This window comes from Ranitomeya variabilis, chromosome 8 (genome assembly GCF_051348905.1).
Source record: "Ranitomeya variabilis isolate aRanVar5 chromosome 8, aRanVar5.hap1, whole genome shotgun sequence".
NCBI lineage: Eukaryota > Metazoa > Chordata > Amphibia > Anura > Dendrobatidae > Ranitomeya > Ranitomeya variabilis.
This window is the reverse complement of record NC_135239.1, coordinates 175248628-175272465: the sequence shown is the minus strand read 5'-3', so window position 1 is coordinate 175272465 and position 23838 is coordinate 175248628. Positions and strand designations below refer to the sequence as shown.

Genomic DNA, 23838 nt, shown 5'->3' with positions numbered 1-23838 from the left:
AAAGCTGAGCTTCAACCTTCCGGCTCTCATTATGTGGTTTTAAAAAAAAAAATGGTGGTTAGGGCCTACTAACGGCTTCTGCCCCTCCCTGGTGTTGTCCTCAACTAAATAAAGCTGAGCTTCAACCTTCCGGCTCTCATTATGTGGTTTTAAAAAAAAAATGGTGGTTAGGGCCTACTAACGGCTTCTGCCCCTCCCTGGTGTTGTCCTCAACTAAATAAAGCTGAGCTTCAACCTTCCGGCTCTCATTATGTGGTTTTAAAAAAAAAATGGTGGTTAGGGCCTACTAACGGCTTCTGCCCCTCCCTGGTGTTGCCCTCAACTAAATAAAGCTGAGCTTCAACCTTCTGCTCCAAATTACCATTTTAAAAAATGCAATAGGCTTTTCAGGCCTACTAAAGGTGTCTGTCTGTGTGCCCCTCCCTGGTGTTGTCCTCAACTAAATAAAGCTGAGCTTCAACCTTCCGGCTCTCATTATGTGGTTTAAAAAAAAAAAATGGTGGTTAGGGCCTACTAACGGCTTCTGCCCCTCCCTGGTGTTGCCCTCAACTAAATAAAGCTGAGCTTCAACCTTCTGCTCCAAATTACCATTTTGAAAAATGCAATAGGCTTTTCAGGCCTACAAAAGGTGTCTGTCTGTGTGCCCCTCCCTGGTGTTGTCCTCAACTAAATAAAGCTGAGCTTCAACCTTCCGGCTCTCATTATGTGGTTTTAAAAAAAAAAATGGTGGTTAGGGCCTACTAACGGCTTCTGCCCCTCCCTGGTGTTGCCCTCAACTAAATAAAGCTGAGCTTCAACCTTCTGCTCCAAATTACCATTTTAAAAAATGCAATAGGCTTTTCAGGCCTACTAAAGGTGTCTGTCTGTGTGCCCCTCCCTGGTGTTGTCCTCAACTAAATAAAGCTGAGCTTCAACCTTCCGGCTCTCATTATGTGGTTTAAAAAAAAAAAATGGTGGTTAGGGCCTACTAACGGCTTCTGCCCCTCCCTGGTGTTGCCCTCAAGTAAATAAAGCTGAGCTTCAACCTTCTGCTCCAAATTACCATTTTAAAAAATGCAATAGGCTTTTCAGGCCTACTAAAGGTGTCTGTCTGTGTGCCCCTCCCTGGTGTTGTCCTCAACTAAATAAAGCTGAGCTTCAACCTTCCGGCTCTCATTATGTGGTTTTAAAAAAAAAAATGGTGGTTAGGGCCTACTAACGGCTTCTGCCCCTCCCTGGTGTTGCCCTCAACTAAATAAAGCTGAGCTTCAACCTTCTGCTCCAAATTACCATTTTAAAAAATGCAATAGGCTTTTCAGGCCTACTAAAGGTGTCTGTCTGTGTGCCCCTCCCTGGTGTTGTCCTCAACTAAATAAAGCTGAGCTTCAACCTTCCGGCTCTCATTATGTGGTTTAAAAAAAAAAAATGGTGGTTAGGGCCTACTAACGGCTTCTGCCCCTCCCTGGTGTTGCCCTCAACTAAATAAAGCTGAGCTTCAACCTTCTGCTCCAAATTACCATTTTAAAAAATGCAATAGGCTTTTCAGGCCTACTAAAGGTGTCTGTCTGTGTGCCCCTCCCTGGTGTTGTCCTCAACTAAATAAAGCTGAGCTTCAACCTTCCGGCTCTCATTATGTGGTTTTAAAAAAAAAAATGGTGGTTAGGGCCTACTAACGGCTTCTGCCCCTCCCTGGTGTTGTCCTCAACTAAATAAAGCTGAGCTTCAACCTTCCGGCTCTCATTATGTGGTTTTAAAAAAAAAATGGTGGTTAGGGCCTACTAACGGCTTCTGCCCCTCCCTGGTGTTGCCCTCAACTAAATAAAGCTGAGCTTCAACCTTCTGCTCCAAATTACCATTTTAAAAAATGCAATAGGCTTTTCCGGCCTACTAAAGGTGTCTGCCCCTCCCTGGTGTTGTCCTCAACTGAACAAAGCTGAGCTTCAACCTTCCGGCTCTCATTATGTGGTTTTAAAAAAAAAATGGTGGTTAGGGCCTACTAACGGCTTCTGCCCCTCCCTGGTGTTGCCCTCAACTAAATAAAGCTGAGCTTCAACCTTCTGCTCCAAATTACCATTTTGAAAAATGCAATAGGCTTTTCAGGCCTACTAAAGGTGTCTGTCTGTGTGCCCCTCCCTGGTGTTGTCCTCAACTAAATAAAGCTGAGCTTCAACCTTCCGGCTCTCATTATGTGGTTTAAAAAAAAAAAATGGTGGTTAGGGCCTACTAACGGCTTCTGCCCCTCCCTGGTGTTGCCCTCAAGTAAATAAAGCTGAGCTTCAACCTTCTGCTCCAAATTACCATTTTAAAAAATGCAATAGGCTTTTCAGGCCTACTAAAGGTGTCTGTCTGTGTGCCCCTCCCTGGTGTTGTCCTCAACTAAATAAAGCTGAGCTTCAACCTTCCGGCTCTCATTATGTGGTTTTAAAAAAAAAAATGGTGGTTAGGGCCTACTAACGGCTTCTGCCCCTCCCTGGTGTTGCCCTCAACTAAATAAAGCTGAGCTTCAACCTTCTGCTCCAAATTACCATTTTAAAAAATGCAATAGGCTTTTCAGGCCTACTAAAGGTGTCTGTCTGTGTGCCCCTCCCTGGTGTTGTCCTCAACTAAATAAAGCTGAGCTTCAACCTTCCGGCTCTCATTATGTGGTTTAAAAAAAAAAAATGGTGGTTAGGGCCTACTAACGGCTTCTGCCCCTCCCTGGTGTTGCCCTCAACTAAATAAAGCTGAGCTTCAACCTTCTGCTCCAAATTACCATTTTGAAAAATGCAATAGGCTTTTCAGGCCTACTAAAGGTGTCTGTCTGTGTGCCCCTCCCTGGTGTTGTCCTCAACTAAATAAAGCTGAGCTTCAACCTTCCGGCTCTCATTATGTGGTTTAAAAAAAAAAAATGGTGGTTAGGGCCTACTAACGGCTTCTGCCCCTCCCTGGTGTTGCCCTCAAGTAAATAAAGCTGAGCTTCAACCTTCTGCTCCAAATTACCATTTTAAAAAATGCAATAGGCTTTTCAGGCCTACTAAAGGTGTCTGTCTGTGTGCCCCTCCCTGGTGTTGTCCTCAACTAAATAAAGCTGAGCTTCAACCTTCCGGCTCTCATTATGTGGTTTTAAAAAAAAAAATGGTGGTTAGGGCCTACTAACGGCTTCTGCCCCTCCCTGGTGTTGCCCTCAACTAAATAAAGCTGAGCTTCAACCTTCTGCTCCAAATTACCATTTTAAAAAATGCAATAGGCTTTTCAGGCCTACTAAAGGTGTCTGTCTGTGTGCCCCTCCCTGGTGTTGTCCTCAACTAAATAAAGCTGAGCTTCAACCTTCCGGCTCTCATTATGTGGTTTAAAAAAAAAAAATGGTGGTTAGGGCCTACTAACGGCTTCTGCCCCTCCCTGGTGTTGCCCTCAACTAAATAAAGCTGAGCTTCAACCTTCTGCTCCAAATTACCATTTTGAAAAATGCAATAGGCTTTTCCGGCCTACTAAAGGTGTCTGCCCCTCCCTGGTGTTGTCCTCAACTGAACAAAGCTGAGCTTCAACCTTCCGGCTCTCATTATGTGGTTTTAAAAAAAAAATGGTGGTTAGGGCCTACTAACGGCTTCTGCCCCTCCCTGGTGTTGCCCTCAACTAAATAAAGCTGAGCTTCAACCTTCTGCTCCAAATTACCATTTTGAAAAATGCAATAGGCTTTTCAGGCCTACTAAAGGTGTCTGTCTGTGTGCCCCTCCCTGGTGTTGTCCTCAACTAAATAAAGCTGAGCTTCAACCTTCCGGCTCTCATTATGTGGTTTAAAAAAAAAAAATGGTGGTTAGGGCCTACTAACGGCTTCTGCCCCTCCCTGGTGTTGCCCTCAAGTAAATAAAGCTGAGCTTCAACCTTCTGCTCCAAATTACCATTTTAAAAAATGCAATAGGCTTTTCCGGCCTACTAAAGGTGTCTGCCCCTCCCTGGTGTTGTCCTCAACTGAACAAAGCTGAGCTTCCACATTCTGGCTTTCGCCCTATACTATCAGATATTAAACTGCATTTGGCCTACTAGTGTGGTTAGGCCCTTGAAACAGTGTCTGCTGCTCTTGGGTTTGCTACTCCACTGAACAAAGCAATGCCGCCTGTTTAGTCCTGTTACCAATTTTGAACTGCATGTAGCCTACTTTATTCTTTGGCCCTATATCTGTTTCCTCCTCATCCTGCCCATTGCCCAGCCACTGCTAAATGAGTCTGCTGGTACATTGACCTAGACCACTACATTCCCCTTGTACTCTACACAGCCAGAATCTGTCCCTGCTGAAAGTAAGGTTCCCCTTCCCGCATGTTATACCACCTTACACAGGGACAAAGAGGAAGGTGCAGATGAAAGTGCAGGTTCCTTCATCAGGTGGGGGGGCATACTCGTTGGCGACGTCACTGGCACAGGGCCCCTCAGAGTACGCAAAAGTGTCGCTGCTGGTGGGAGGCGCCCCCGCCATGCAAACACACCGCCGTACTTTGAGGGGCCCTGTGCCAGTGGCAATGCGAACGAGTGGGCCCCCCCTGCTTGCTCAGGATCACAGCACTTGCAACTTTTAAATACTTACCTTTCCCTGCAACACCGCCGTGACGTAGTCCGCATTTCCTGGGCCCACGAAAAACTTGAGCCAGCCCTACTCCCCCCACAACTTTCCCCCAATTCCCTATGCCCAACTATTATTATACAGTTAATTAAGATTGGCAAGCTTCAGAAACAAGAATGGATGTTTTTGGCATTAAAATGGGCACTGTAGGTGTTTTCCTGGCCTCCACTCACTGCCGACTATGCTTCCCCATTGACTTGCATTGGGTTTCGTGTTTCGGTCGATCCCCGACTTTTAGCGATAATCGGCCGACTGCACTCGACTCGACTCTGGACAAAATCGGGTTTCCCAAAACCCTACTCGATCTTAAAAAAATGAAAGTCGCTCAACCCTAGTCCACTCGGTTCGATTTATACGGCCCACTGAATGCGCCCTTATGTGCACACGTCCGGATTTCTTGCAGAAATTTCCTGAAGAAAACCGGAAATTTTCTGCAAGAAATCCGCATTTTTTTTTTTTGCGTTTTTTTTCCGTTTTTTTCGCGGTTTTTTTTAGCATTCTGCAAGCGTAATTAGCTTGCAGAATGCTAAAGTTTTCCAAGCGATCTGTAGCATCGCTTGGAAAACTGACTGACAGGTTGGTCACACTTGTCAAACATACTGTTTGACAAGTGTGACCAACTTTTTACTATAGATGCAGCTTATGCAGCATCTATAGTAAAAGATAGAATGTTTAAAAATAATAAAAAAAATGGTTATACTCACCCAGACATCTCCTCAGCGGCGTCCGTTCCTCTTCCTATAGCTGGTGTGTGCGCGCAGGACCTTCCATGACGTCGCGGTCATGTGAGCGGTCACATGACCGCTCACGACCAATCACAAGACAGTGACGTCATCACAGGTCCTTTACCGCACAGCAGCTATAGGAACCGAAGCGGCAGCATGCAGCGGTGAGGCGGGAAGACATCGAGGGTGAGTATATGACTATTTTTTATTTTAATTCTTTTATTTTTGACCAATTATATGGTGCCCAGTCCGTGGAGGAGAGTCTCCTCTCCTCCACCCTGGGTACCAACCGCACATAATCTGCTTACTTCCCGCATGGTGTGCACAGCCCCGTGCGGGAAGTAACCAGATCAATGCACTCCTAGGTGTGCGGAATCCCCGCAATTCCGCATTTTTAGGCCATGTGCACACGTTCAGGATTTTTAGCGTTTTTTTTCGCGTTTTTTCGCTATAAAAACGTGATAAAAACGCGAAAAAAACGCTAACGTATGCCTTCTATTATTTACAGTGTATTCCGCATTTTTTGTGCAAATGTTGCGATTTTTTCCGCGAAAAAATCGCATCGCGGAAAAAAAAGCAACATGTTCATTAAAAATGCGGAATTGCGGGGATTCCGCACACCTAGGAGTGCATTGATCTGCTTACTTCCCGCACAGGGCTGTGCCCACGATGCGGGAAGTAAGCAGATTATGTGCGGTTGGTACCCAGGGTGGAGGAGAGGAGACTCTCCTCCACGGACTGGGCACCATATAATTGGTCAAAAATAAAAGAATTAAAATAAAAAATAGTCATATACTCACCCTCTGATGTCTTCCCGCCTCACCGCTGCATGCTGCCGCTTCGGTTCCTATAGCTGCTGTGCGGTGAAGGACCTGCCGATGACGTCACTGTCTTGTGATTGGTCGTGAGCGGTCATGTGACCGCCCACGTGACAGCTCACATGACTGCGACGTCATGGAAGGTCCTGCGCGCACACACCAGCTATAGGAAGAGGAACGGACGCCGCTGAGGAGATGTCTGGGTGAGTATAACCATTTTTTTAAAAAATTTTTTATTATTTTTAAACATTCTATCTTTTACTATAGATGCTGCATAAGCTGTATCTATAGTAAAAAGTTGGTCACACTTGTAAAACAGTATGTTTGACAAGTGTGACCAACCTGTCAGTCAGTTTTCCAAGTGATGCTACAGATCGCTTGGAAAACTTTAGCATTCTGCAAGCTAATTACGCTTGCAGAATGCTAAAAAAAAACGCAAAAAAAAAAAAGCGGATTTCTTGCAGAAAATTTCCGGTTTTCTTCAGGAAATTTCTGCAAGAAATCTGGACGTGTGCACATACCCTAAATGAACATGTTGCTTTTTTTTCCGCGATGCGATTTTTTCGCGGAAAAAATCGCAACATTTGCACAAAAAATGCGGAATACACTGTAAATATTAGGAGGCATATGTTAGCGTTTTTTTCGCGTTTTTATCACGTTTTTATAGCGAAAAAACGCTAAAAATCCTGAACGTGTGCACATGGCCTCAGGGTTAGGCCATCACTATTACATTGGTGAGTCTTAAGCCCAGCATATACCTCAGATGGCTGTCTGCAGAACCGTCCGTTTGTCCCTAAGATATCTGGGCCATCTCTCCCATACACAATGGCACTCGTTCTGTCTACAACATCTTTCACTTATCTCAAGGAGAACAAAAGAATCGCCAGACCAAGATCAGACATGCCGGATCCTTAACTCCTCCGACAATCATCTGTCTGGGGACCCCATACACATTAGACTGTTGGCCAAACCCATCGATATCAGTCACTTTGGCCAAAATTAATCTATTTTGTATGGTGGGGCTGGACTCTCAGTCCGCTGGGCAATCAGCTTTTTGCGGAGGCTGCAGTAATCCAGTGAGCACTATGGCCGCTTATTGTTTACATCGGTCCTTAGTGGAGACGGAGAGAAGCAATTTGATTTCTGGTCCAGCATCCAGTCTGGTCCTCCGTAGCAGCCGGTCTTCACTCCTATTGCGGACAACATTCTGGGCACCACTGGCACTTATTAAGCCCTGTAACGTCATGTGATCGCGGGGCCTAGTGAGCACCAGAAGATCCTAGTGTGCTGGGTGCAATAGTGGAGACCGGCAGCAACAGACAACCGGACCGGTTTAGGCCTACTCAAAAAAACTGATTGGGAGGAGTTGCAAGAATCAGGTCTCCACCAATCTAATATTGATCTAAAATTGATACGCTCTCAATTTTGAAAGCCTGTATAACATTTTTACTTGATATGACCAGTGACTACTTATTGGACAAAATGGGCCAATTGGATCCATATGGTATTTAGTTAAGTTCCTGCTGATTATCTGGAATAATAGTAATAACTATGATCATATGTACGCCTGCTCCAGGCATACTTGTCTGATCGGAGAGCATCTGCACTTTCGCTCCACAATAGAGCACAATATAATACTCTAAATCTGTAATGCCTGATAACCACGGGAGTCATATATGGTATCTTCATGGTGCTATGAATTAAGCTGGCCAATATTTCAATCATTAATGAGATATGGTAGCTGCTACTGAATGGCCTCTAGTTTCATGATAAACAGTGCTGAATCTCCGGTCCACCGCTCCCTGATCATACCATAGGTTCTGCCGATCATCCAACATAAAAACGACGAGTGCCAGGGAGGAACGCTACTCACATTGATGACATGTGGGCACAGATGGCCATGTTCAGAAAAGGCACTAATGGAAATGAACATTGGAACGTTTATTCTTCTCGTAAGCACCAAAGTGAGAGCAATCTCATCCACAAAAGTGCAAAATGGCCAATTTTATTAAAATTGACTACAAACAAACCTATCACGGTGGAGCTTACATTTACTAAACCGCTCTCCTAGAATGAAAGAAAGTTATACCATAGGACAATTTTAGCAACAACTTTACAGATGTTAACGACCACCTCGGATCCCACGTAAAAAGGCAGAAAGCAATTACTATTCATCTTAATATTTACAAAAATGAAAAAAAACTAAAAACTTAGGACTGTATAATAGTTCTGATAAAGCTTTACTCACTCGAGGACGTCTCTGTTGAACTGTTTCTGTCTGTTACCCAGAAACTCTCCAATCATTTGGCGGCTGAGTCCCTTTCTCTGCAAGAGAAAATGAGCCACTCCAACTGGGGTGTCCGGTACAAAGCCCCGCTCAATGAGATACTGGATTCCCTTTTCAGGTTTCCTACAGAAACAGAAAAAATTATAAAATCAATGGAGATACATTGAAACTGGAATAACAGAAGCAGAATTACATGGTAGATCAATTTTCTTCCCAATCTGTAAATAAATTTGTACTACTGTAGATTTACTGTGCTTTGTTCATATTGCATTTTTGATACGTGACAGTGGTTCCGTCAGGGCTTCCATCTGAAGCTCTGAACAACAAGATTCAGGTGCAACGTCCGGGGCCATTGACTTTGAAGTGAGTTTGTCAGCACAGAATAACTGCTGAAATCATGTTCAGCCATTCGATGCACCCTTGGTGTGGCCAAACAGTTCATTGCACCTTCTCACCTACTAGTTTTCCATCTATTTCCACCCTTCTTTGGCTCTATAAAGCCAGAGCTGTCAATCAAAATAGGGGAGGAGGTAGGGAGAGGCGTGAAAATAGGGGAAGAGGAAGGGAGATGGGTGAAAATAGGGGAGGAGAAAGGTAGAGGGGTGAAAATAGGGGAGGAGAAAGGAAGAGGGGTGAAAATAGAGGGAAATTAAGTAGATGGGAAGATGCACTGAAATGTTTGGCCACACCAAGGGTGCACCTGTGCTTGGACAGCCATCTTGTGCTTCACTTACTCTCTTTAATGAGGAAGTATCGTGGATCCCGGTCAGAGGCTTCTCAATCAGCCAAACCAGATCTCTGCTTTGCACTGATGAGGGGCAGTACCCCGAAACACAGTGTCTGCAAATTGAGATTCTGGTTTGGCTATTATCCTAAGTCATGTGACAAGGCTCGTTAAAGGGTCGACATTGACTGTTAGGATGGCTACTTCCAATAGGTGGCACTAGAGTTCTAGTCCTCTTCCTCTCTGAAGAGACAATTTGTCTCTTTAATGAGGCAGAGAGACTTATTTTGTGCTCTATCAAATCTCATTTTAGACATTTGTTTTCTTTTACCTTGAAAATGTGTTGGTGTAATAAAAACTTTAATTTTATATCATGGAGGGTTCTTCATTTCCAAAAGAACAGCCCAGGCACCGTGATCTCTCCACTAAAGTGAATTGCTATCTGGAAGAACTTTTTCTCCAGCCACTGGGCTGCAGTTGTGGATTCCAAGGCTCTAATAGGTGTTGTGTCCCTACACAACCACCCGAGGCGAGCACCACCATCACTCTTACCCTCTCTCATGGTTTTGCCCTAGTGTGCACTTCTGTCCCAACCAAACCTCATTTTAGGGCGTCTCTTTGCTCTGCACTTTCCAGTATTTAAAGCAGGCAAAGTCCAAACAAAGCTCCTAGTAGAATGAACACATACAGTAACTTCTTTTAACCTCTTCATGGTTAAAAGAATCAACAAAAGGCTGATCATGTGCACAGTAGTGATGGGCGAGTGTGCTCGTTACTCGGGTTTTCCGAGTATGTTCAGGTGTTCTCCGAGTATCTTGGGCGTGCTCATAGATTAGGTTTGTGTCCCAGCAGCTGCATGATTTGCGGCTGTTAAGCAACCTGAGCACATGCAGGGATTGCCTGTTTGTTAGGGAATCCCCACATGTATTCAGGCTGTCTAGCAGCCGCAAATCATGCAGCTGCTGGGACAAATGGTCGGGCAAGCCGTAAATCATCACTGAAAAAAATGTTTTAGAAGTGAGGGTGAGCAATGAGTGGAACAGGCTGCCACGAGAGGTGGTGAGATCTCCTTCAATAGAAGTCTTTAGAAGCTGGACAGACATCTGTCTGAGATGATTTAGTGAATCCTGTATTGAGCAGAGGGTTGGACACGGTGACCCTGGAGGTATCTTCCAACTCTACCATTCTATGATCCTTCTTTTCTCTGTCGTCAGGGAGAAGTCAAGACCCCCTGATACACATTACAGCCAGTCTTGTCAAAATAAGCAGGTTCAGCATTTCTCCTATATGTTTGGGCCCCTGTTGGCGGCTTTTTTGATTGACATTTTAGGAACTCAGAAAAGGCTTTTCCATTCTTTACAAAGTTAAAGTCTGGATGTACAGATGACAGATTCCTGCACACTAACACTGCACATTCTCACTTTACGCTTTACAGTCCCTCCAATTACTGACATTTTCTGGATTGTTTCTTTCAACAAGCAACATAAGTAAAATTGAATCTCCAGATGCTAAAACAATTGATTTCCGAGACAAGGTGACCTACAAACATCCACGCGCTAACGCTGAAAACAATTTTACCAGTGAGGATGACTAACTGGAGATTAAAGGCTTTTGTTTTCAGATAAGAACACTTCAAGCCCAAAAGGCTTCAGAGAAGCACAGGAAATATGGAGAAATCTGTTCTATAGGAGGATGTGATGCCTTTCACTCAATGCCAAAAATACTGTAGAATAACCAGTGCTGACATTTACAGCCCGTTCATTGTTGCATTTGTGCCTTTTTTCTGTCTCTCGTTTTTCCATTTACGTCTTATTCTTCCTTCAATTTGCATTTTTTTTAAGCCTGTTTTATGTATTCACCAGTTTGTGAGAGTGCTTTTTATTTTCCATACGTCTTTGGCTAATTGATCAATTGTTTAAAGAAAAAGGCTAAATTTGGCACCAATGTACCCCAATCTACACCCCCACACACACTTTGGAGTGCTTTTACATACAGTAGTTATTTGGGCTCGAATGTTGCGCCATACGGTGAAACTCTTTTTTTTTATTTTGCGGAAAATTCATTAAGCATGTTAGCTATTTTAGGGGGCAGCACGGTGGCACAGTGGTTAGCACTGCAGCCTTGCAGTGCTGGGGTCCTGGGTTCAAACCCCACCAAGGACAACATCTGCAAGGAGTTTGTATGTTCTCCCCGTGTGTACGTGGGTTTCCTCCAGGTTCTCTGGTTTCCTCCCACACCACAAAGACATACTGATAGGGAATTTAGATTGTGAGCCCCATTGGGGACAGCGATGATAATATGTGCAAAACTGGAATATGTTAGCGCTATATAAAAATAAAGATTATTAATTTAGAGCAAAGAAAAGGGACTTAAAATAAAACGCAAATAATGACTCGTACCCTTAGTTTTTATTATAGGAAGACACTATTCCATCAACTTTGCTGAATAACAGACAGCAAAAATAGGACAGTAGCATATACTTTACAATCTGGCTATATGCTAGCGTGCAAAAATCAAGACTGAACCAGTGCCGACACTGCTGGAACAACACCGGAAATAATGATAAGTTTTATTATTTTACAAAAGGAAAACGAAGATTGAGAAGGGGTTGTGCAAGTAGTGGACAACCTCTTTAACACGTGCACAGCAATGTCATTTTTACATTGCTGTGTACTATGTTCATTTTGTGGCGCTTTTTCAGGTGGATTCCGGGCGGAACTCACCTGAAAAAGACATCGCGTGCACATACCCTTTCGTTCCTGGGACTAGTCTGACCTCTCCTACATGGCTCACTTCTGCCAAAACAACATTCTGTCTAATACTATATCTCACTGCTCTGAAAAACAAACTCAATAAGTCTATTTATAAGATGGGAACAGAATGGCCGTCTTAGCGTATGACAGGGTGGAGTGGACATTTCTTCAATTTTGCTAATTTGCTGTTTTTGACTCATCACAAAGACTTCTCTGTGGCGAGAGAAACTCCTAAGTGACAGCACGAAATGAACATGAAAATGATATGTTCTGGGAGAGGATGGGTCGATGGGAGCCTGAAGTGACCGCGAAAGTGGCTGCGGGAGAATGTGACAGGAGCAGATGGTGAAGATCCTCTATAAGCAGCCTGCCGTGCTGAGGACTAATCGATGTTGTCATCTTCAGGTACGGCAGCTTCAGCTTAGGAGAGTCAGGAAACAGACACAAATGTGAGCGACAACCTGTCTCGGTTTATGGGCTTGTGCACACATTGCAGATGTGGCGCGTTTTTGCATTGCAGATTTGCAAGCAAAACCTGACGCAATCCTGATGGCAGCAAAGTGGATGAGAAACCTGAAGTGTCATGCACACGTTGCTTATCTGTGACTTGCAGATTTGGGGCAGAAAATAATCTGCAGCATGTGAATTCTCTGTGTGTTTTTGTACTGCATTTTTCACCATTAACTTCACTCAAATCAGTCAAAAAACCGGGGAAAAATGCACCATAAAAGCGGCAATAGCACACCATAATGTGCAAAAATGCACCATAAATGTGGTAAAAAGCACCATAATGTGCAAAACGCACCATAAATGTGGTAAAAACAAACCATAATGTGCAAAAACGCACCATAAATGTGGTAAAACACACCATAATGTGCAAAACGCACCATAAATGTGGTAAAAACACATCATAATGTGCAAAAACGAACCATAATGTGCAAAAACGCACCATAATGTGGTAAAAACACATCATAATGTGCAAAAACGCACCATAATGTGGAAAAACGCACCATAAATGTGATTAAAAAGCACCATAATGTGCAAAACGCACCATAAATGTGGTAAAACACACAGTAATGTGCAAAAACGCACCATAATGTGCAAAAGCGCACCATAAATGTGGTAAAAACGCACCATAATGTGCAAAAACACACCATATAATGGGCAAAAACCATAAATGTGGTAAAAACACCATAAAGTGCAAAAACACACCATAAATGTGGTAAAACACACCATAAATGTGGTAAAACACACCATAAATGTGGCAAAAACACAACATAATGTGCAAAAACGCACCATAATGTGCAAAAACGCACCATAATGTGGTAAAAACACATCATAATGTGCAAAAACGAACCATAATGTGCAAAAATGCACCATAATGTGGTAAAAACATCATAATGTGCAAAAACGCACCATAATGTGGAAAAACGCACCATAAATGTGATTAAAAAGCACCATAATGTGCAAAACGCACCATAAATGTGGTAAAACACACAGTAATGTGCAAAAACGCACCATAATGTGCAAAAGCGCACCATAAATGTGGTAAAAACGCACCATAAATGTGGCAAAAAACACACCATATAATGGGCAAAAACCATAAATGTGGTAAAAACACACCATAAAGTGCAAAAACGCACCATACATGTGGCAAAAACACAACATAACGTGCTAAACCACACTCTAACGTGGCAAAAAAACAAAAAAAAAAAGCGTTTTTCTTGCCAAGAGCTGCATAGTTGCTGCATCCATTTACTCATCGTGTGCACACAGCCATACTTGAATCTTATGTCTATCATTTTCTTTCAGATCCTGGCATTAGCCGTGTCTTAGGGTATGTGCATACGTATCTGTGAGGGCTGCAGATTTTTCCGCAGCGGATTTGATAAATCCGCAGTGCAAAACCGCTGCGGTTTTTCCTGCGGATTTATCGCGGTTTCTATTGCGGATTTCGCTGCGGGTTTACACCTGCAGATTTCTATTGGAGCAGGTGTAAACCTGCAGCGGAATCCGCACAAAGAATTGACATGCTGCGGAATGTAAACCGCTGCGTTTCCGCGCGTTTTTTTCCGCAGCATGTGCACTGCGGATTGCATTTCCCATAGGTTTACATGGTACTGTAAATGCATGGGAAACCGCTGCGGATCCGCAGCAAAATCCGCAGCATGTGCACATACCCTTAGAGTATGTGTCCACGTTCAGGTTTGCTTCAGGCTTTGGTCAGGATTTTATGCAGGTAAAATCCTGACCAAAAATGCACCTGAGGTCACTGGCAGGTCACCTGCGGTGTTCCTGCGTGTTTTGCTCATTGTAGCAAAATGCTGCGTTCTGGAAAAAACGCAACGCATGTGCGTTTTTGCGGGAAAAACGCATGCGTTTTTTAATGCACAGTGGAGACGGGATTTCATTAAATCCCCTCCACTATGCTGTAACATCTGGACGCTGCGTTTTTGACGCTGCGGCTCAGCGCTGCGTCAAAAACGCAGCGTTTCCTGAACGTGGACACTCACCCTTAAACCCCATTGAAAAAATGGTTGTTAGTTAAAAATACATGTAGATAGGTAAAAATACAGCAAGATTTTGCTATTTAGTCTGATAGCAGCATTATGCAAGGCACGAGAGCCTGATTCCAGGGTTGTGTCACTTATTAGGCTGTGTGTTGTAGTTTCAATACATACAATATAATCAGTGTTTTATCAGCAGGAGATTATCACTGCAGGACTAGGACTCGCATGCAAAGCAGTCGGGCAAATCTGCTACATCTAATATCAGACAAAACAGGGATTCTATCAAAACTACACCAAACAGTCCAGTAAGTGATACATCACTGGAATCAGGGTCACAGCCCCTAAATGATCCTGCTCTCACATTATATAGCAAAAACCTGCTGGCAGATTCCCTTGAACTTTTAAGGATTAAGAAGTTGGCAATTTTTTTAATTCATTTCAACAGTCAACACTTTTTGGATGTGGCTATATGAGGGCGAAACTAGAATTTTTTTTACTGTATTTAATGGCATTCATCATGTTATTAAATAACATATTAATCATTTACATTCATAGCCGACACAACAATATACTTATTTTTATTTTTTTTACATAATAAGCCATTTTTCAGCGGGGAGAACAAGTGTTTTGTGTTCTTTTTTAGTTCTTCCTTTATTGCTCATTTATCTATTACCTTTTATAAGCTTGATCACTCATATAATACCCTGCACCACTACTGTATTACAGTGTATTATGCCTCCACCAGAGTCTGATAGGTGTATAAAGATGGCAGACAACTGAGTTACCGGAGGCCAGTAGGGTGTCTAACTACATAAAAGTGGTCCTTACTGCTGGAATAAGTTGCCTAACAGCACCCGCAAGCAGGGCCGGCGTCAGCACCCGGCGTACCCGGGCAAGTGCCGGGGCCCAGGCGAGACGGGGGGGCCCACTCACGCTGTCTGGGATCAGGGCCGCCATCAGGGCATTACTGCCTGCAAGATCATCAAGATGAAAATATATGTAATGGAGCAATACATACATTTTCGTTGGGTAGTACATTTTCCAGCCGGAGAAGCCGCATAGTTTCTGGCGAAACAGCCAAACGCAGATGTGCCATGCTGCTAGCGACACTTAGGAAGAAATGAATGGGAGTTATGGGGATGACATAGAACAGCAAGCTACGCATTCTCTACGACTCGGGAGGCATGTCAAATGGCGTAGGTCGCTTTATTACACTGTTTTTTTAACTCCCATACATTTCTATAGGAGTTGCGCAAACAGCATAGCACAGCAGCGCTTGGTCGTTGTCATAGCCAGGACCTAAAAGCAGTAGTCCCTATCGTGGCCATGAAAGGACAACATAGGATTAACCCCTTATAGGGGCCATTAACTACCCATCGGAGGCCAAAAAAGTTTCGGACTACATCTGATGCTATAATTTTACTAATTATTCTCTCTCATTCTTTTACTTTGTAGGGTTCCATATCTAATTTGCTTCCTTGTATCCAAGGTTGTGAAACATTTTGTATACTCCAAATATGTACAGAGAGAACAGGCAGCGTCTACAATAGATACTCGGAGCACAGGATTGTTCACAAAGCCTTTCCTATGAATGTACATACAAACATTGAGCATTGAGTTACTAAGGCTCCCAAATATGAGTACACAAGGAAGGCAGCAGACGTGATGTGATCAGAGTTCTTCATTGTCCACTGTTCTATAACTTGTAGATAAGTAGAAAGTTGAAAATAAAAAAATCAGATAATGTACATGGGGTCCTTTCTTTCTCAATTCAGTATATTATCCACCTTTGGGTATAATTTTTATTTTCTTCCTTATATGCATGTAATTTGGGCTAACAATCATTTTTGCAATTGGGTTTCATTCAAAATGTTGCACCATTTGCCTTCTATAGCTTTTGTGTTGGGCTGTCCATTGCTGGCTGCAGAATGAGTTAACTGAGAATCCATCAGTCAGCCACTATGACGGTCTGAAGGGGAATTTCTAACTTTTTTATCTGTCGTTTTCTGAGCTCCTCACAGACCACATCAAAATTGAATATACAGAGAAACAAAGAGACTGTAAAAACTAAATAGTGCAAAATGTATCATCATTTTTAGCCCCTAAAATGTGTCATGATTTTTAGCCCCAAACTGGCCCTTAAGTAAAAACAAAAAAAAATAATTTCCCAGAGGTGGACATTTTTATTTTTTTTTACCTATCCACAAGATAGATGACAAATGTATGATTACTGATGTCCGACAGCTGTAACACCCACTGATCACAACAACAGGTGAAGTCCCTTGTGTGAGTCTTACTGAGTATGTGCGACCACCACTTAATGGAGTGCTGGTCGCACATGCTCATTATATTATTCATTCACTCATGTTTTCATTCACCTAGGGGACTTTGGCCCACCATCCTTGGGATCAGTGGGCCACTCAGCAGATAGAACCCATCGATCATACATGTTTATGGGACAACACTTGTCTGATTCGGGACTTGCGGGGACGTTGCGTGACCTTGGACACGACTCTCTTTTCACTTTTTCTTTGAAACCCTCAGAATAATCCTTTAAACCATTTTCAAGCTGCCCAAGGTGTTTCTTTAAGAGTTCAGGTGGTACTTACTTATTGAAAAGGTTCAAGCCGATCCTGTAATGTCTTTTCCTGATGACATCATTACTGAATGCCGGGGAATCCCAGCTGTTCCGTGTCTCTTTGTGGTACGTCTGTTTGCTCAGGGTCTGCTCCCGGATACTGTCTCGTGAAGACTCTGAGCTGCAGTTTATGGTATCATTGGAATTAGAAGTGCTATTTATGCTGTCATTATCGCCATCCGAATAATCAGATTCAGATTTACTCTGTCGGTTCACAGTGCCATTGATTATCAACTGTGCATCGATAGGCCTTGGACGGTGGCGGCTTTGCTCATCTTCCCTAGAGATTATTTTGGTTGGAATATGGGGGATATGTTTGGGGCTTCCTTGCTGACTGTGAATCCCTCTTTCATACACGTTCTGCCTCTTTATAGATCCTCTTTCCGAGCGATCACTAAGATCTACTGAACTGTCACTGGGTGGCTCAATGGTGAGCAAAGGGAGATGGTCTATTCTTGACCGATGGTCCTGGCACTCCAGTGACGGAGTGCTCCGACAACTGGTATCTGTATCCAACTTATCGTCCTTATGAGTCATGGACCAGTACTCTTGCGAAGAGTTCATTGATCTGAGTCTCAAGTCAGATTCTGTGCTGGACGGCCTGTCCACAGACTGAGAAAGAGGAAGAGGAGGGGAGAGCTCTTCCTCGTCAATATACAGGGTAACATCACTATAAGATGCCGTCATTTCATCAAGTTTCCGATGATCAAGATTATGTGCTGGCTTCATCTGACTACTTCTTTCCAATTCCCGACTTCTAACTTGCTCAGATGCCTGGACCTCATCTGCGTGTAAACTACGGCAATTTAAAGCATCATCGATGGATTCGGCAAGGGACTTAACTTGTCTGCTGAAAGCATCTTCAAGTTCTGTGATCGCATCGGCAAAATCACTGGAGGCAGCAGGAGATTTTAATGATGTTTGCTCACCGAGATCCCCACAATCAGACTGCAACATACGGTGCCCAAGTTTTGTGCCATCGTTCGACAGAGACACCTGCTTCCCTTCAAAATAGGAACTATGGACTTTCTCTGGTCCTTCAAAGGAGAACTGCATTCTCATATTGGACAACACGATCCGTCTCGACATGCGGTTTTCTGACATGGAACTTCGAAGCCTCTCGAAATTCTTGTTCATCTGATATTGCCGGAAGGCGGTTTGGATGGTGCGCGCAGCATGTCTGGTTATGAGACGGCCTCCATATTTGCGCTCCAGCATTTCCACCTTCAGAAAGAAACACAAAGCAATTATTAAGGTTCTGTATCAGACACAGGAATGTCCCGATTGTTTTAAACAATAAATTATCCTCATCGTTATTTATGGATATTATCAGATAGTGATTTACAACCATGTACTTTTGCATTTTTTCCTTATTAAAATTTGCTTCCGTTCCTGAGATATTAACACTTTTCTTTTGTTTGCAGCTTGTTGCCTAGGAGACAGACCACTGCTGTTGTCTAGCTTGTAAACACTGAACTGTATCTGGCTGGGATTAGGAGGTAACAGCGCACTCCAGCTATTCTGGCTTAAAAACAGTGTGTTACGCTGCCAGTAACCTGTACACTTTCTGAGCGCTGTTATACTCACTGCGCTCACTGCTCTGCTCCTTTCAGTCACAAGCCATCATGCTGAACTCCCTCTTGCAGCATTCCCAGCATGGCTGCATCCTCCTCTTCTTGAGAATCTCCACCTGGGTAAAGGGAGGCATGAAAAGACTCTGCAGGAATTCGATCCCTGTGTGTCCCGCAGAGTTTAACTTCCCTGCTCCTCTCCCTGCCAGCAGGGGATATAATCGACAGCTCCGCCCTCCACACCATGCCTGAACTTAGGTTCCTCTCCTAATATCCTGTCTATGTGCGAGTTTGTATTGACTCTCCTGTTTCCCACCCGGCTTGGATACCCATTCTGTCTGACCTCTCTGCTACTGAAATCAACTTTGTATTCTGAACCTGTGCTGCCTACCTTGACCTCGTACTTCCTGAACATCTCTCTGCCTACGCCCCCGATGCCTCTTATCCCTGCCTTAACCCGTTGGTCAGCTGCTGCAGGTCCAGGCCTGGAGTGGCACCTGGTGGCTGCCCTAACAACCTAAGCCTATCCTCACCATCAGAGACTCTAGTGAAGATCAGGCAGTCACTTAGTCATGCATCTCCAGGGTAAGCCCAGCTATTGGTGCAGTGGGTCCACATCCACCACTGTCACACTGTGTTTACAAGCTCAGAAGAAAAGAGCTTGTAAGCACTACACTTTATCTTCTGTCTAGCAGCGGAGGTCGGTCTCCAAGACAGCGAGCAGTAAACAAAAGTGTTAATATCTCAAGAAAGGCTGAAAATTTTAATTACTGGTATATTGCAAAATTGCTTGGATTTATAAGAACTATCTGACAATACCTATTTATGAAGATGGGGGGGGAAAAAACTGTAAGCCATGTTCACAACAATTTTACAAAATAAGACTTATTGTGTAATAAACTATCTGTGTTAACTCCTTAAAAGGGAATTATTAGTATGATCAACCCTCCTAAGTCATCCATACGGGCATGGAAGTAATTGAAAGAGGAATAATATTGTACTTTGATAACTGCGATGTGATGTCTTATTTCCGAGAAATTCACATTTTCTTAACATGCAAATGAGCTGTTAAGATCTGTGGGCCGGACATAGATCTCAACAGCTCTTATACATAACTAGCTGTACTACCCGGCTTCGCCCGGGTTAATGACTGCTGTTAGCAAAATAGAATGTGTTAACAAAAATTTATTCTGCACACAAAAACCACAAAACAAATAGATAGAAATGTAATTATTAAAAGGCAAAAACTAAGCAAATAGAAGCATTTCACAACATATATTAGCTTTGTTATACTGAGAATGTCTTTGTTGCCTATATTAACCAATCAGAGCTCAGGTTAATTAACTGTAGCAAAATAGAAGCTGAGCTGTGATTGGTTGCTATTGGCAGCCTGATAAATCCCCAGCCAACAGGAAGCCCTCCCCCCTGGCAGTATATATTAGCTCACACATACACATAATAGACAGGTCATGTGACTGACAGCTGCCGTATTTCCTATATGGTACATTTGTTGCTCTTGTAGTTTGCTTATTAATCAGATTTTTATTTTTGAAGGACAATACCAGACTTGTGTGTGTTTTAGGGCGAGTTTTATGTGTCAAGTTGTGTGTGTTGAGTTGCGTGTGGCGACATGCATGTAGCGACTTTTGTGAGATGAGTTTTGTGTGGCGACATGCGTGTAGCAACATTTTGTGTGTTGAGTTGCATGTGACAGGTTAGTGTAGCAAGTTGTGTGCAGCAAGATTTGTGCATGGCGAGTTTTGCGCGTGGCGAGTTTTATGTGTGGTGCATTTTGAGTATGTGCAAGTTTTGTGTGAGGCAACTTTTGCATGTGGTGCAACTTTTGTACATGTGGCAATTTTTCTGTGTGTGCAAGTTTTGCATGAGGTGAGTTTTCCATGAGGTGAGTTTTGCACGTGTGGCGAGTTTTGCGTGAGCCTAGTTTTGCATATGGCGAGTTTTGCATGTAGCGAGTTTTGAGTGGTGACTTTTGTGTTTCGACTTTTATGTGGCGAGGTTGGTGTGTGTGTGTGGTGAAATGTGTGCTGAGGGTGGTATATGTGTTCAAGCACGTGGTAGTGTGTGGCGCATTTTGTGTTTGTGTTCATATCCCCGTGTGTGGTGAGTATCCCATGTCGGGGCCCCACCTTAGCAACTGTACGGTATATACTCTTTGTCGCCATCGCTCTCATTCTTTAAGTCCTCATTGTTCACATCTGGCAGCTGTCAATTTTCCTCCAACACTTTTCCCTTCACTTTTTCCCCATTATGTAGATAGGAGCAAAATTGTTTGGTGAATTGGAACGCGCGGGGTTAAAATTTCACCTCACAACATAGCCTATGACGCTCTCGGGGTCCAGACGTGTGACTGTGCAAAATTTTGTGGCTGTAGCTGCGACGGTACAGATGCCAATCCCGGACATACACACATACATACATACACACATTCAGCTTTATATATTAGATATACCTGTATGTAATCTCCTGTATATAGTATATACCTGTGTGTCATCTCACCTATATATAGTATATATCTGTGTGTCATCTCCTGTATATAGTATATACCTGTATGTCATCTCCTCCTATACATAGCATATACCTGTGTCATCTCCTCCTGTATATACTATATACCTGTAGGTAATCTGCTCCTGTATATAGTATATACCTGTGTGTCATCTCCTCCTGTATATAGTATATACCTGTATGTCATCTCCTCCTGTATGTAGTATGTACCTGTATGTCATCTCCTCCTCTATATAGTATATACCTGTGTGTCATCTCTCCTGTATATAGTATATATCTGTGTGTCATCTCCTCCTGTATATAGTATATACCTGTGTGTCATCTCCCCTGTAAATAGTATATACCTGTGTGTCATCTCCTGTATATAGTATATAGCTGTATGCCATCTCCTCCTGTATTAGCCCTCGTTCACACGTTATTTGGTCAGTATTTTTACCTCAGTATTTGTAAGCTAAAATGGCAGCCTGATAAATCCCCAGCCAACAGTAAGCCCACCCCCTGGCAGTATATATTAGCTCACACATACACATAATAGACTGGTCATGTGACTGACAGCTGCCGGATTCCTATATGGTACATTTGTTGCTCTTGTAGTTTGTCTGCTTATTAATCAGATTTTTATTTTTGAAGGATACCAGACTTGTGTGTGTTTTAGGGCGAGTTTCGTGTGTCAAGTTGTGTGTGTTGAGTTGCGTGTGGCGACATGCATGTAGCGACTTTTGTGAGATGAGTTTTGTGTGGCGACATGCGTGTAGCAACTTTTTGTGTGTCGAGTTGCATGTGACAGGTTAGTGTAGCAAGTTGTGTGCAGCAAGTTTTGCGCATGGCGAGTTTTGCGCGTGGCGAGTTTTATGTGTGGTGCCTTTTGAGTATGTGCAAGTTTTGTGTGAGGCAACTTTTGCATGTGTTGCAACTTTTGTGCATGTGGCAATTTTTCTGCGTGTGGCAATTTTTCTGCGTGTGCAAGTTTTGCGTGTGGCGAGTTTTGCACGTGTGGCGAGTTTTGCATGTGGAGAGTTTTGCGCGTGGCGAGTTTTGAGCGGCGACTTTTGTGTTTCTACTTTTATGTGGCGAGGTTGGTGTATGTGTGGTGAAATGTGCACTGAGGGTGGTATATGTGTTCGAGCACGTGGTAGTGTGTGGCGCATTTTGTGTGTGTGTTCATATCCCCGTGGTGGTGTGATTATCCCATGTTGGGGCCCCACCTTAGCAACTGTACAGTATATACTCTTTGGTGCCATCGCTGTCATTCTTTAAGTCCCCCTTGTTCACATCTGGCAGCTGTTAATTTGCCTCCAACACTTTTCCTTTCATTTTTTCCCCATTATGTAGATAGGGGCAAAATTGTTTGGTGACTTGGAAAGCGCGGGGTTAAAATTTCACCTCACAATATAGCTTTGACGCTCTCAGGGTCCAGACGTGTGACTGTGCAAAATTTTGTGCCTGTAGCTGCTACGGTTCAGATGCCAATCCCGGACATACATACATACATACATACATACACACACACACACACATTCAGCTTTATATATTAGATAAGAAAAATATGAATTTCTCTGGAATATGACATCAGATCACTGTTATCGAGGTATCATTTTATTCAGCTTTCTATGACCTACATGGCCATGTAGATGGCTTAGGAAGTTTCATTCTACTAATTGATTCTCTTTCACGACCAGGCCTGTTAGGTCCTTAAAGGGATTTTCCACTCCTTATTAAAAATTACTAATGGAAAGCCATCTTGATAAATGAAGCCATACTTACCCCTGAAAACTACCCTCCGTTCTGACATTGTTGTAATGGCTGTCTACGCCGGGCTGGAAGTGATGACTTCACAACCTCCGGTGAACTGACTGCTACAGCCACTGATTAGCTGCAGGGTCAGGAAACTGGTGGCCATGACATCATCACTTCCGGTCTGCGGGAGAATGTCAGAACAGCAGCATTGGAGCAGTGGCTTCTTTTATTCTTTTTTTTTTTTTTTCAGGATTCCTTAAAATTAATAGCTTTTAATAGAGTGGAAAACCCCTTTAAAGATCAGGTACATCTTTTCCGTTTTTCCTCTCTACATTTCAGCAGCTGTAACGCTTTACATTTTTTAAGTGCCCCTTGTTTCAGGCAAGAGAAAATTAATATTTTCAATCTTGAGTGTACATATACTGTAAATGACCGTACAAGCTATTTAATTTGTTTTTACCGGGAATAGCAAAAAAAGCAATTTTTTGCATTTTTTTTTAAACCAGTCACGTTTCAAATTATAATTAAAGCGTCACATTAATTCTTCAGCTCATGTGGATATCTAATCGGTTTTGTTTTGTTTTTTTTAATGTATGCGCAAGAAAATGTACTTTACACTTAATTTTTTTTTTCTGTTACTTTTTTGCTTTTTTTTTAAACTTTTTTATATATTGTTTTAATCGCATTAGAGATTACTATTACATATGTCTATTTTAGCTTCATAAAGTTTTATTACATCGGCAGCTGGTTATACAAATGTATAAATAAAAGTAGCAGAAACATTTTTTTTTTCTTTGAAGGTGCTAGGGAGAAAGAGCTGTAGCCTGGTGGAGCGGAGGAGAACAAAAGTTCCATTGTATTCTTTCTAGTTTTCTACATTCCTCCAATAATTTTTTAAGTTAATATGTGATTTATAGATGCACTCTGTAAACTAATACATTATTTTTGATCCATGACACAGGCTAAAGTGTGAGCAGAC

At 42.9% G+C, this 23838-nt stretch overlaps 1 protein-coding gene across 22 annotated transcripts in view; it reads right to left on the bottom strand.

Annotated features, from left to right (window-relative positions):
- IQSEC1 (IQ motif and Sec7 domain ArfGEF 1) overlaps positions 1-23838 on the bottom strand; it is a 746975-nt gene that overhangs the window by 70948 nt on the left and 652189 nt on the right. For all 22 annotated transcript variants that reach the window (XM_077277651.1, XM_077277639.1, XM_077277654.1 and 19 more), the window contains 2 exons: positions 17000-18252; positions 8365-8526 (listed from right to left, as the gene is read on the bottom strand). In XM_077277651.1, coding sequence (XP_077133766.1) covers positions 8365-8526; positions 17000-18252 — 1415 coding nt within the window. The remainder of the gene's footprint in view (positions 1-8364; positions 8527-16999; positions 18253-23838) is intronic.